The sequence below is a fragment of the Ammospiza nelsoni genome, chromosome 20 (assembly GCF_027579445.1).
Source record: "Ammospiza nelsoni isolate bAmmNel1 chromosome 20, bAmmNel1.pri, whole genome shotgun sequence".
In the NCBI taxonomy this organism is placed as follows: Eukaryota; Metazoa; Chordata; class Aves; order Passeriformes; family Passerellidae; genus Ammospiza; species Ammospiza nelsoni.
The window spans coordinates 7,960,359-7,973,488 of record NC_080652.1 but is presented as its reverse complement, the minus strand read 5'-3'; the positions used below and the strand labels follow the sequence as shown (position 1 = coordinate 7,973,488).

Here is a 13,130-nt window from a genome sequence, read left to right as displayed (position 1 = left end):
CAGCCTGTGACCCATCAGCACCTTGTGTCCCAGAGCAGGGTGCTGAGTGCCAGGCATTCCTTGGGCTCCTCCAAACTGCCCTGGGCTCCCCTTCCAAGGGCAGTGTGATTTAGGTGGGTGCAGTTTGTGTGACACAAACCCCAGGACCCCTCTGCTGTATCTGGGGATGAAGAGCAGCCCCAGTGACATCTCAGTCCCTGTCCCCGAGTGCTTCCCAGACCTTGGGACTCGGGAAAACCCTGGCAGGGAGAGCCCATCCCGCTCTGTGCCCATCAGCGGCTGCAGAGCGCTCATTAAGGAGCAGCGGGGAAACACAATTTCCTTGTTATATAAACCAGTATGGGGTGGAAAAAACTGATTTAACGGCTTTAAGGGGGAACTTTTCTGCTGTGGAGCTGCCCGGGGTGACCGTGATCCCTCCCCGGGGGCTGTGGGATGGGAGGTGGCCATGGGGATGGGGTGGGGACAGGGATGGCGGGGGTGGCGGGGCTCACCTTGATGATGAGCGGGTTCCGCAGCATGCTGAGCCGGACCAGCCCCAGCCGCTCGTTCTCCGTGCCCGGGCCCGCCTCGGCCAAGCTCATGGGCTGCCGCCGGGGCCCCGCTCTGCCGCCCGCCATGGCGCTACCGGCCCGGGAGGCTCCGGGCGGCCCCGGTCCCGATCCGGGTGTCGAGGGGGAGTCTCGGCTGTCCCGGTGCCGGTGCTGTTTCGGCCGTGCCGGTGCCGGTGCCGATCCCGATCCCGGGGCTTTCTGCAAGGCCCTGGTCCCGGTGCCGGTCCCGATCTCGGGGGTCTCTGCACGGCCCAGTGCCGGTGCCGATCCCGATTCGGGGCTCTCTGCACGGCCGGTGCCGGTGCCGGTGTTGTCTCGGCGGTGCCGGTGCTGATCCCGAACCCGGGGTCTCTGCACGGCCCAGTGCCAGGGCTGTCTCGGCAGTCCCGCGGGTCTCTGCACGGCCCGGTGCCGGTGTCGCTGCCGATCCCGGGCTCTCTGCACGGCCCGGTGCCGGTGTCGCTGCCGGTGTCGGTGCCGATCCCGGGCTCTCTGCACGGCCCGGTGCCGGTGTCGCTGCCGGTGTCGGTGCCGATCCCGGGCTCTCTGCACGGCCCGGTGCCGGTGTCGCTGCCGGTGTCGGTGCCGATCCCGGGCTCTCTGCACGGCCCGGTGCCGGTGTCGCTGCCGGTGCCGGGGGTTCTCCCACCGGACTCGCGGCTCGCGCGGCGGCGTCCGTCTCCAGGCAACAAGCGGTGCGCCGCTCTAATGGCTCCGGCTGGGGCCGCTTCCGCCGGCGGAACGGACGTGCCGGGGACGGGGCGCGGGGTGCCGGCGGCGCGGGTGCACACCGCGTGGAGGTAACGGGAGGCCCGGCGGCACCGGGAGCGCTACAGGGGCGGCGGGGCCGGGGGGAATCGCGGGCTCCTCACAGCCCGGGGCTGCCGGGAGCGCTGGGGGAGCGCGGGGAGCCTCTCTCGGTAGCCCCGGAGCGGCGGGGTCCGGCCCGGCCGCGCTCAGCCGGGGTTTCTCGGTGTCTGGGCCTCGGGCCGAGCTGTGCTTTGAGCCCCGCGGAGCTTTCGGGGCCGCGCGTTCCCCTCGCTGGCGGGGAGGGGATGGCCGGGACCGGCCGGCGGTGCGAGCTGCCCTGGGAATGCGAAATTCAAGGGCACGTGTTTCAGACGTGCCCCGGGGTGTTGCGTGGTGAGTGTTTTGTACGTGCTGGGTGTAGAAAATGTGCTCAGAATGCTTCCTGTCCGCTCTGTGTGCCCGAATCCTCCCGGCAGGGCTGAGCTCGGCCCCTCAGACACTCCTCAGCAGAGAATTTGGGGTTTAGTGCTGATCAGTCTCGTGTTTCTTTGTTGCTTTTAGCTTGGTGCTGTTTCGGTGCTGAAAGCTGAACATACTAGTCCGAACTTGCTCAACTATTCAAAATTAAAGCTAATATTTATTGAATTTATTAAAAGTGTTTCTTGTTGTTGTAGGAAAGCACTTTGAAGGCTGGGGACAGCTGTGATGCTCATCTGTTCGGCAAAGAAGGCACCAGCTTTTCCTAGGCACTTTACAAAACTAACTGGATTGAAAAGTAAGAGTCTAAGATAAAATGGAGGTTTTAGTTGTTAAGGTTTTGGGTGGGTTTTGTGCTTTTTGTTGGGTTTTTTTAGGGGGTGTTTTGTTTTAAATAAAACCAGTGTATAAATGACAACACTCCACTAAAACTCCTCTCTTTTACTTTAGAGAAAAAAAATGAAAGACAAAGCACATGCAGGTGATTTTCAAGTCCAGGACTCTGTCAAGAAGAAGAAAAAGAAGAGGAAACCAATTGAGTCCAGCAACAACCACGAAAATGCTGAAAGTGTGGAAGATGGAGAGCCTGGCCATGCTTCCCTAGTGCTCTTCGAAGATCCAGCAGCACAGGCTGGAGAGGGCAGGGAAAAGAAGAAAAAACTGAAAAAAAGGAGTGAGAAGCAGCAGACTCTGCTGGATAAATACTTTGGGAAGGTGGAACATGAGACCAGCAATGGCACCGGAGCAGCTGCTTCCCCGAGGAAGAAGAGGAAGAGGAAGGACAGCAGCCACGAGCTCAGCGATGTCAGCTGTGTCTCTGTGAATCACGACTGCCAGCAGGGGGCTGCTGATTATGTTTATTTTAAACAGCACAAGAAGAAAAGGAAAGAGAAGCATCCTGGAGAGGATGAGCTGTGTGAGCTGCCTCCCTGTGAGGAGCACAGCAAGGGCCACAAAGAGAAACCCAAAAAGAAGAGGAAGAAGAGGAGAGAGGGCCAGGAGGACACAGAGGGAGCAGCTGAGGCGCCGCTGTCACCCCCGGGGCAGCACAGGGGGTGGCCTTGCCCTGCAGGGCAGGATGGAGGCTCTGACGCTGCCTCTGCCATCACTGAGGGCTCCATGGAGCTCCCTGCAGGCTTCTCCACCCCCAGCAAAGCAGCTGGGCCAGCTGAGAGGGCTCCAGCACCTGCTAAACAGCCCTACAAGAGCAGTGCTTATGTCATGGAGGACAGCTCCTCAGACTCTGATGTGATGTGAGTTCAGCTTTTCTTTGTGGGGTTTTTTCCTTCCTTTTGTTGTCTGCCCTCCAGGTTTTTCATCATTCTGTTTTGTGTGTGTTTTAGAGAAAAACTTTGAATTTACACAGCATTTGTGATGTCGGAGACCAACTTTAAAACGTCAGTTTGCTTGTGGAGATCCAACAACAATTTTTAAGAACACTTCATTGTAGGCTCTTTCCTCTTTTAAAACCATAGGTATAGAAATAACTTAGCTACAAACAATTCCCATTTAGTGGGGGGCAAAGAAAAGGATTTAATTTGTTAAAATTGATATTTATAGTGACCATGTGCACCAAGTGAGGTCAGCTAAACAATTGAACGTTCTCTGCAAATAAATGCTCATGTAAGTAGTTCTTGATGCCTTTGCAGTGTCTAGAAAACAAAACAGGAGCACTAGTAAGAGACAGATGGAAAAAATCTGTGGGCCAATGCTAGCAAGAGACATTATTTCTTCAGTATGCCCATGTGTGAGAGTTTTGTGGATTTTCAAAACTTCAGAAAGCTCCTTGATTATTGTAAGTACAGAAATTTGGAAATAAATTACAATTATTATGTTAAAAGGTTAGAAATGCAAGGCAGTGGATGTGTGAAGTATTTTTTGTTCTGTAATTAATGAATATGTTCATTCTTTTAATGGTAGAGATAATAACATCTCTGGCTTGGAGTTCTACTGGTGTATTTTACTTTATGCCCTTTTTTTGTCTTTTTTTTTTTAATATCAGGACACCAAAAGCCTTGGCCTCACATGAAAAGCACCAGAACAATTCCTTTGCTGAGCTGGCAGCCTATGATGAGGTCAGTGTGGATTGTGAGGAAGGCCTGGACTCTGTCACGAGTTTATTTATGGATTTGGATACTGCAAGGCAAGAACTGGAAGAGTTTATTCCTCATGTGAAGAATATATCAGACAGTTCAATCAAGAAAATGGCTGGAAGAGACCTAATGAGGTTTAAGGAGTTTAAAAGGCAGGGTGAGCTCTCTGAAATCCTCTTGCAGTGAGGAAGGACTGTGCAGCTGTGACAATGTTTGAACAGTGCCAGTCTGTTGCACCCACAGTCTGGTTCACTTCATTCCATTGACAGATTTTCTGTTTCTCTGTTTTGTAGCATCTGCTTCCACACTGGCAAATTTCAGTCCAAACTTGTGTGTTAATTGCTGATTTCCCAGCTGGTTTGGTCTCTTTCACTTTTCTTTTTTCCCCTCTGAATTTGCAGTGCTGAACACTCCCATTAAAGTGTTCAGTTTTCAGTTCACCTGAGTTAAAACCTGAAATGTGCAAGAGATGGTACTTGAGGTTTGACTTGTTTTTTTTTTACACCTTTTCTATATTTTAGGTATGGCTATCAGGTTTGGCAGATTTACCCAGAAGGAAAATAAACAAATCAGGAAAAATGTTGAAGAGTTCTTAGCACTTACTGGAATAGACAGTGCTGAAAAACTTTTGTTTACCTCGAGGTATCCAAGTGATAAAGACACCATCCATCGCCTGAAAACAGAACATCACTTTTGTGAGAAAATCTGTGAGTATTTAAGTTTTTCAGACAGCTGAATGTTGCATTCTACAAGCTGGTGATATCATGGTATGTTCTGTAAAATAATTTTTGTTAAAAGCACTGATGTTGCTAAATTTGGTGAGAAAAGAAGCTGCTGACATGGTGTAGTTGATAATCTGCACAGTCCACTGTTCTTATTATCTGGTCTCAGATAGGAAGAGTTTAGAGATAAAATGTGGTCAAGACCAGTAAAGACTTCCAGACTTGCATCTGGGCTTTATGGCTTTAAGTGCATTATTTGCTAAACTATAATTAAGGTTACTAATGGCAGCTGTGAGTGATTAAGTCCTGTCTGAAACTGTCACCAATAAATAGGGGGCAGGTGCAGGATTGAGGGGGGTGGAGAAAACTGAGCCATGCCAGTTTTCCAAGAGCTGGGGAGCTCCTCAGTGCCCTAGGAGCTTTATTCTGTGTGTTTTGGTGGCATCTCAGGCAAGGCAGAGTAAAGGGCAGCCTGTCATGGATCAGGATGCTGAGATCAAACTACAGCTTTGTTCCTCTGTGGTTATTTCAGACACACAATCCTTCCCTCTGCATTGGCACATTTCCCTGATGCTGACTTTCATTCCAGTCTGGGAGTTTGCTCCTGGGCTGGGAAGATTTGGCAGAAAGTCTCATTATTTCTGTGCCTTGCAGTCCCCTGTGCTGGGCACTGCTGCCCAAGGTGGTTGTGTGTTCCCAGGGATTAGTCTCTGGGGATCTTCATTTGGTTTTTGCTGCTGCCCCCAGTGCCTGCTTTTCCCATTTGGGACAGTCTGTGACACCCAGGGTCTGCTCAGCTCCTTCATGTCTCTCTTTAAGGCAGTGTTCAGCATGCCAGTTAAATTTAATCACACCTGGATCAAATGCACAGCCAGCCCATGCAGTTTGTAGCCTCTGAGTGGAAAGAATCTGTGGTTGGCAGCATGGCCATGAAAATGTGTGGTGTTGGGTTTTGGGGTTTGTTTCATTGTGGCCTCACCACTGTTAGAAATGTTTGTTAAAAATGATCCTTTCCCTTCCAGCTGAGGGCATTCCCCGGCCCTGGAGGCTGATTTATTATCGAGCAAGGAAGATATTTGACCCAAATAATTATAAAGGAAGGTAAGGGAATACTTAAAAAGTGTTTCTGAATGCTAATATCAGTCTGTGTTGATTATTTGTAAATTAAAAATGGATTCAAATGAAAATCCTCTCTGCCATTTGTGCCAGTTACTGTCACTTAATTGATAACTCATTTTCCCTTACTGATTCCTCTGTTCTAAAATGTGACTTGATGATTAACGCTGATCACCTGCAGGTGTTACAGCTCTTTAAGAGACTGAAATGATTTGAAATTACAGCTGAAGCTGTGCCCATTTCCTCAACCAGGTATACTAAAGAAGAAAAAGAAAAATTAAAGAAGTATCAAGCTCTGCATGGCAATGATTGGAAGAAGATTTCTGAGTTGATGTCCCGTTCCAACCTCTCAGTTGCTATGAAATTCTCTGAAATCAAGTCAGGTATGGAATTTTAAGAAAATTCATTTTGTGTAATGCTATTTGAACTGTACAATGTAGGTACTCTAAAAGTCCTTCAAGTGTGGGGTCTTTAATTAATTAATTGATTTGTAGTGATGGTCCTCTTCTTCACACCACTGATTGTATTTTCATGTAGAATGGATAAGAAAGATCTCTGAAAGAAAATGGGGAAAATGTGGAACAAATACAACTCTTCATTAACAGAACTGACATCTAAAAAAGAGGATTTTATGGGGAGGGCAGAAGGAATTTGGCAGCCAGGTTTAAAAAGAACAACTGGAGATCAAACTGTTCTTTAGTGTTTGGGCTGAACTCTCAAGCTTGGTATGCAGAAGTGTTTCTAGGACATGTGTTAAGAAGTTGGTACCATAAATAAAAGTCACGCAAAGTGAAACATTTTTTCTTTTGCCTTTTTTTCCGTAATCATTCGTGATAAATTATGCCTTAACCTGGTGGCTTTTCAATTGTAGCTATTAACTATGGTCCGTGGACAGAGGAAGAGACCCAGAAGTTAATGAGTGCAGTGAAGGATGTGCTGAGGAGAAAACTGACAGCAGAAAATGCAAGTTCTCTTTCCTCCCTGGAGCAGCCAGACTCAGACCTGTGGATTGAGCGTGAGCAGCTGTACCAGGCACTGCCATGGACTGAGATTGAAGCCAGAGTGGGAAGTCGATACTGGAGACAATGCAAACAGAAATGGTGAGGGCTTGGCTAAACTGGGATGGTAAAATCTGTACTGGGGTGTGTTTATTCTGCAAATCCTGTGTTTTGTACCATGATGATCCTTTGGTAGGACAGGTAAGAGATTTCAGAGCAGAGAAGAGGCATTGCAGATGAATCTGAGAGAAATAACTCCTTGCTAGCTGCAGCAAGTTCTGTTTGCTGTGATAGCAAAGCCTAATTTCTGCCTGGTGTGAGAGGCCTGAGCAGCAGAGCTGACTTACATGCTGAACCCTGGGCATTGTGACTAACACCAGCAGTATTATTGAGCTAAAAATAGATGATTGAGACTCTTGTGCCAGCTGTTTAACACCAAACCAGCTGCTTCAGACACTTTCACATAACCTTGTGTAGTTATCTGCAAGAAATGTATCATTTTGAGAGACTTTCCCAACTGACAGGAATAGCAGTTTCTTTGTAGGTATTTTAGGGGAAACTCCCAGCCAAGGCCTGGGCCCCTGCTGGTTGGGAAGTGTGCCATCACATCCAGGTGTTCTGTGCTAAAAATACAATCAAGTCACTTTGACTTGCTGATTTGGGGCCCATAAAAGCTGGGCCCACTTTTGGGGTGAATTTGGAGACCTCACCTAGGGCTGGACACTCTGTGGAGGATTTTCCAGTTGCTGGGAATGATTCTCCAGGCCCTGCCTGTGAAATGGGGCTGCCCAGTGACAGGATCTGGATGATGGTAAAATATTGAAGTAATTGGTGATGTATCTTTCTCAATCACTATCCTTTCTCTCATATAGTAATGATTAGTGCACTCTTATTTTTGCTTTTTGTTAAAGCTAAGTGTATAGTTTTATTGAATGTATCATTTTACTTTTTTGTTACCTTAATATTCATAGTAAAATAAGACCATTATTTCTATTGGTGACTGTGTCCCTTCAATCCCCCCTATCACTTGGCAGAACATTGCCTCTCTGTGACAGCAGCATCTTTATGCTTTCTTGAAATTTCTTGAAATGACAGAAACTTGTTTTTGTGTGTTTTCAAAGGAATTCAGTTTTAACAAGCAAATTGACCAGAGGGCAGAAGTTGTACAGAGGGACCAATGGATTAAGGACCAAGATCACCCTTATTAAAAGGTACAGTGCTGAGCACTGGAATGTTTTTTATCTCCCACTGTTTGAGCTGTGCTTTTAAAAGTTGGCAGGGTGAGAACAGCCAGCTTGCAGCTTGATGATTACATGTTTTGTAATCATTCATTCTGTGGACAAAATGTCCTGTAATTTTTGACTGGGGGAGCTGGGAGCACTGAATGATGTCTTGAGTTCTGCTTGCAAAGTGCTTCTGTCTCACATTCACAGGTTGTATCAAACAAAAGCAGAGGATGCCAGTGAAGTAAATTGGGATGAGCTCAGTAATGCTATTGGGTAAACCTCCCTTCTTTCTTTTTATGGATACAAAGGGCAGTGAAAGCAGAGGAAGCAAAGTTCTGATACCTTTACAACTGTAGGAAATGTTCAGTTTGGAAACATGAAACATTACAGTTGCATATCCTGGCATAGCATTGAGCAGGAAGCCAAGATCTGAAACCCTTAATGTTCCAAATACTGGGGTGTTGTGTATCTGTTCATCAACTAATGGGAAAAATTATGATTTGGTATTATGGGTTAATTATTATTTGAATTCCATCATTTCTACCTAAATCTAAGCTGGGGTTTGACTGGATAACTCAGTAACAATTAAGCTTTATGATAGTTCCTTGCACCACTAATTCTTTGAACTCTTCTCTTTGCAGAGATGTTCCTAGAGGCTATGTTCAATCAAAGTTTTATAGGCTAAAAGTGTCTTTTGTCCCCCTCTGGAAAAGAAGGACTTTTTCTGGTCAGTATGCCAGCAGTTTGTATGTACTCCTTAAGGCTTTGGCTTGAATCTCACAGGATACACATTCTGGTTCAATTTTTTCCTAATTGGCTAAAATCTTAGACTTTATGCTTATTTTACTAATTTTTTAATAACTTTCAGTGTTCTCTTCATGCAATTGCTTATGAAACTGTTCTCTCTACTACCTTGGCTTGAAAAGCTTTAAGACTGTATATTTTAATTTCTCTTTGCATGTTTGTGTTATGCCTGATCTCCCTGCAGCCCCTGTGATCAGAACAATACAGAGATTTTGTGCATTTAACAACAACAGAATTTCTGTCTGAGATGCTGTTCCTCTACAGATCCAATTAAAACCTCTTTTTTTTTTTCTTTTTTCTCACAGAAATTATTGATTATCTGTATGAAAAGACACTCCCAGACCTTGAAGAAAAGTTAAGGGAGGAAGAGAGGAAACACAGGAGTGTTGACAATGCAGCAGCCAGGCAGCAGCAGCAGGCTTTCAGGCTCAGTGACATTTTTGACTCCAGTGATGAGAGTGATGAATTAATTAATTAATTAATTGATAGTCCTAAAAGCAATGCCTAATTTGCAGATTTAACTGGCTGAAAGTGGGTGCAGCTCATCACCTGCAAGTACCAGGCTGTTGGCAATGGGAAGAGTCAGGATTGGCACCTCTGATTGTCCTGTTTCAGCTTGAAGATTGAGTTAAAGAGAGCTTTTGTGCCACATTTTATTTATTTTATTTTTATTATCAGCTCTGGTTTTAGAAGATTTCATGTAAGCATACAAGTTGCTTTCTAAATGTCTCAAAATACTTTTTTGGGGTTTTTTTTGGTGGAGGTGACAGCTGCTGTTTTCCCTTCATGAATGAACTTGGTTTACAGAACTTTATTTTTTTTTTAATTTATGGGACTGGAAAAAGGTTTTCAGTTTGCTTTTAAAACTATAACAATCAAGTCTTTAGACATCTGTGTTGATGAAAACAACCCAACTTTTGAGTTGTTTTTTTTTTTTAAACAGGTATCTTATTCTTAAAAGCAACTGATTTTTTATTTTTGATGCAGACTTACACTTTTCTCCATCTTTCTAGAGAAAAAAGACTTTTGTCTATTATTATTCATCATTTCATGCTAACCAAAACAGGTAATATAAAGTGTTGTATTTAATATTTGGAATACAGAGACAAACCAGTGTGTATATATATATATATATCCATACATATATATTTTTATTTTGCCATGGAGAATTTCTCCATTTTAATAAGATGGAGGTTTTACTTGTGTTTTGTATGATACTTTTAACTCTCTGCCTGAAGTGACTATTTGTAAATTGACTGAATTAATGTAAAAAGCCCCAAAATGTATGTGTAAATTCTTTGTAAGGCTTGTTTATATTTCCCATATGCTGTACTAGACAGTAAAGCAAGAAGACTCAGTCTCTGCTTTTTCAGGGTCATTTTGATAAGTGACAATTTCCCTCTTCAGTTCTAGTAATCATTATTGAAAATCCAGAACTTTCAATGGCTTGAAATAAAGGCCTTGTTGGAGGGTCTGGAAGGTGACTTTCAGCAAGGGATTTTAAAGGAAAATTTCCCATATTTAACTGTGTCTGCCTTTTGTCTCTCTGAGATATAAAGCACTGGGATTTTGTGAGACAGGCACAACCTCCCCTGCACCAGCCACTGCTTTGAGGGTAAAGTTCTCCAGTCAAGAGATGAAATGGGATGGGGGAAGGAAACCCACACCACCTCCACTTAAATCTTTGTGTTGCTTCATGGGTTTTAAAGTTAAAAGCTGAAAAACTTGAATTTCTGAATCTAAAAAGTTTGTCTTTTTCAAGGGTTTTTTTTTTTTCCCTTGAAAATTGAGATGCTCTGAATTATGTGGAAGCAAGAGCACAAACAATGCCTGGTTGTAGTTTGTAAAAACAGATCTTGCAGAAATAAACTTCTATCTCCATGCTGAGTTTTATTTTATTCTTTGCTTTAAAAGAAAACTGTTGTGGCTGAGTGGAATGCACCTCACTCCAAAGAGAGAAGCAGCAATGTTTTATTGAGTGAAAAGAATAACTTGACAAGAGTTTAATAAATTTGATGGAATTCAATAAAGTTTTAACAGTGGTTTACCAAGGTTCAAAGCTCACCTTATTAATGACTTATTCATTAGTACTAATTTAGCTGCTATCAGTCACTTACCAAGGATCTGGTGTGAGTAAGGGATCCCAAACCTTGGGAGGTTTCCCTGGCCTTCAATCCATCTGCAATTCAGAGTTATTAGGGTGAAATTGGTGCTTATTAATCAGCAGTACAAACAGCACAGATGTTTGTTTTAGCTCTGCTATCTCATTCTCCACTCCTAACACTCTTGCATGTTTGGGCTTCAAAACCACCTTTCAAAATATTTTTCTGAGGAATTTTCACTCCCTTGGCAGTGAGCCAGGAGCATTCCAGCTCAAAGAGTCACCTCAGGGTATGAGCTCCTGTTCCTCCCTCCCAGAAACCACCCAGGAAAAATCTTGCTGATGCTCCTTAAAAAAAAGCAGTTTCTCTGCTAAATAGGAGTTGTAAACGTGGAGCCATCACTGCACTGGCTGCTTTTGGGCAAACAGAGGCTTCCATCTCCCTGCAGCCCTGGGAATGGAGCAGTGAAACTCCTTCCTCTCCCTGGGTGAGGTGTGTGCAATGTTTGCACAGGGGCAGATAATTGCATGTTGATTATTTCCCAGGTGCTGAAAGGCACAAGGAAGGAGCTTTTCCCTTTACTATCCTCTTCCCTGGCCCGTGGGATTGCAGGCATGGGGAGGCAGTTCTTTCACGGGGATATTTCAGTGTTACTGCAAACAGCAAAATCTGCAGAGGTTTAAAAAAAAACCAAAGAGGCTCCACAGAATGATGAAGAAAATAACATTGACAAAGCTTTGTGTATCAGACTGCATTATAAATAAGAGCATGACAGAGCCTTCAAGCGTAAAAGCACCCTAAAAACTCAAGTGTTTCAAGCAGATATGTTGTTTCAAGTGTTTCCCTGGCATCTTTGTGACCTGAGTGGTGTTACAGCACAAAACTCTTCAGCTGTGTGGCATTATCAAAGACAGAGACAGATGAGCTCCAAGGCTGTGTCTGCAGCACTTCAAAGCTGAAGAAGCAGCTGAAGATCAAACGGATTTGCTTTTTTCACCCCTCTCTCCTGTAAGGTCTTAACCAAGGAGGTGGAGAAAGGTGATGCTGATATAACTTGGGTCAAAGTTACGAGATGCTTATGTAGCTTGAGGTAAAGGACACCAATATAACCTGAATCATAACTTTTTATATTTATACAACCTGAATCATAACTTTCTATATCTATATAACCTGAATCATAACTTTCTATACAATGCAATAGCCAGTCTATGGTTAGCTAGTTACTTAAAGCTTAAATAAACAGAAACTTGCCAGGTGAATAATCACAGAAACAGACAAGTGTAGCTATACTGGGAAGCAGGAGAACGTACAAACAAGAAATTGGCAAATGTAAAGCAAATTAGCTACAAAATAAAGAATTTTGACCAGTAAGATGCAGAAAGACAAAGAAACACCATAACTGCACATGGTCTGAGGACAAAGTTAAGAAGCTCAGATGAGAGGAAGACCTTGAGCCTTCATCAAAGAAGACCCCCAAGAACACCTAACTTGGGGAGGTGCAAGGCACTACAGAAAAACTATTTATAACCACGAGATAACATTATGTATAACATCATCACATATGTGCTGGAGCTAATTTAATGACATAGCAACATCAAGGAATACTTACTGTATAAATAAACCACAGCACTCGACAAGGGTGAGTGAGTGAGTGAGTGAGTGAGTGAGTGAGTGAGTGAGTGAGGTGGAGAAAATCCCCCTCGCCTCCAGCACTGCAATAAACAAATATCTGCTCTGTAGACACCAGTTTGTGGTGTTTTATTTCCAACCAGTCTTTTCGGCCATCACCTGAGGCGGTGCCTGGGTTGTAACGGGGCTCAGGCCCGGCACCGTCCGTCCCTGAGGCTGTAACGGGGCTCAGACCCAGCATTGTCTATTCCTGAGGCTGTAACGGGGCTCAGACCCAGCATTGTCTATTCCTGAGGCTGTAACCCCGCTCAGACCCAGCACCGTCCATTCCTGAGGCTGTAAAAGGGCTCAGACCCAGCACCGTCCATTCCTGAGGCTGTAACCCCGCTCAGGCCCAGTACCGTCCGTCCCTGAGGCTGCAGCCCCGCTCAGGCCCAGCACCGTCCGTCCCTCAGGCTGTGGCCCCGCTCAGGCCCATCCTCATCCGTCCCTGAGACGGTGCCCGGGCTATAACCCAGCCCACCCCCGTGCCTCAGTTTCCCCGCCCGCCGCCGCCGGGGCCGCGCTGTCGCTTTAAGGCTCCTCCCGCGGGAGGCAGCGAGCGCCCACATCCGGCCGCGTCCGGAAGCGCGGGCAGCGCCGCGGCCTCAGGGCGGCAG

The 13,130-nt window shown here is 45.5% G+C and overlaps 2 protein-coding genes across 4 annotated transcripts in view; one reads left to right on the top strand and one right to left on the bottom strand.

The window, feature by feature from the left end:
• Positions 1–673, bottom strand: part of CFAP77 (cilia and flagella associated protein 77) — a 58,501-nt gene extending 57,828 nt beyond the window's left edge. Inside the window, exon 1 of the mRNA XM_059486510.1 lies at positions 495–673. Within this exon, the coding sequence (XP_059342493.1) occupies positions 495–620 (126 nt within the window). The 5' untranslated portion in view covers positions 621–673. The remainder of the gene's footprint in view (positions 1–494) is intronic.
• Positions 674–1,327: 654 nt separating this feature from the next.
• TTF1 (transcription termination factor 1) lies at positions 1,328–10,627 on the top strand. Of its 3 annotated transcripts, none has more exons than XM_059486508.1 (12): positions 1,328–1,354; positions 1,979–2,079; positions 2,232–3,034; positions 3,784–4,031; positions 4,396–4,581; positions 5,619–5,697; positions 5,965–6,095; positions 6,584–6,812; positions 7,832–7,921; positions 8,144–8,209; positions 8,578–8,663; positions 9,046–10,627. In XM_059486508.1, exons 3-12 carry the CDS (start codon positions 2,241–2,243, stop codon positions 9,216–9,218), a joined length of 2,082 nt encoding a protein of 693 aa, XP_059342491.1. In that variant the 5' UTR covers positions 1,328–1,354; positions 1,979–2,079; positions 2,232–2,240; the 3' UTR covers positions 9,219–10,627. The 3 variants fall into 3 exon arrangements, with proteins under 3 accessions (XP_059342491.1, XP_059342490.1, XP_059342492.1); XM_059486507.1 differs by lacking the exon at positions 1,328–1,354 and adding an exon at positions 1,488–1,697; XM_059486509.1 differs by lacking the exons at positions 1,328–1,354; positions 8,144–8,209 and adding an exon at positions 1,488–1,697.
• The last annotated feature ends 2,503 nt before the right edge of the window (positions 10,628–13,130 follow it).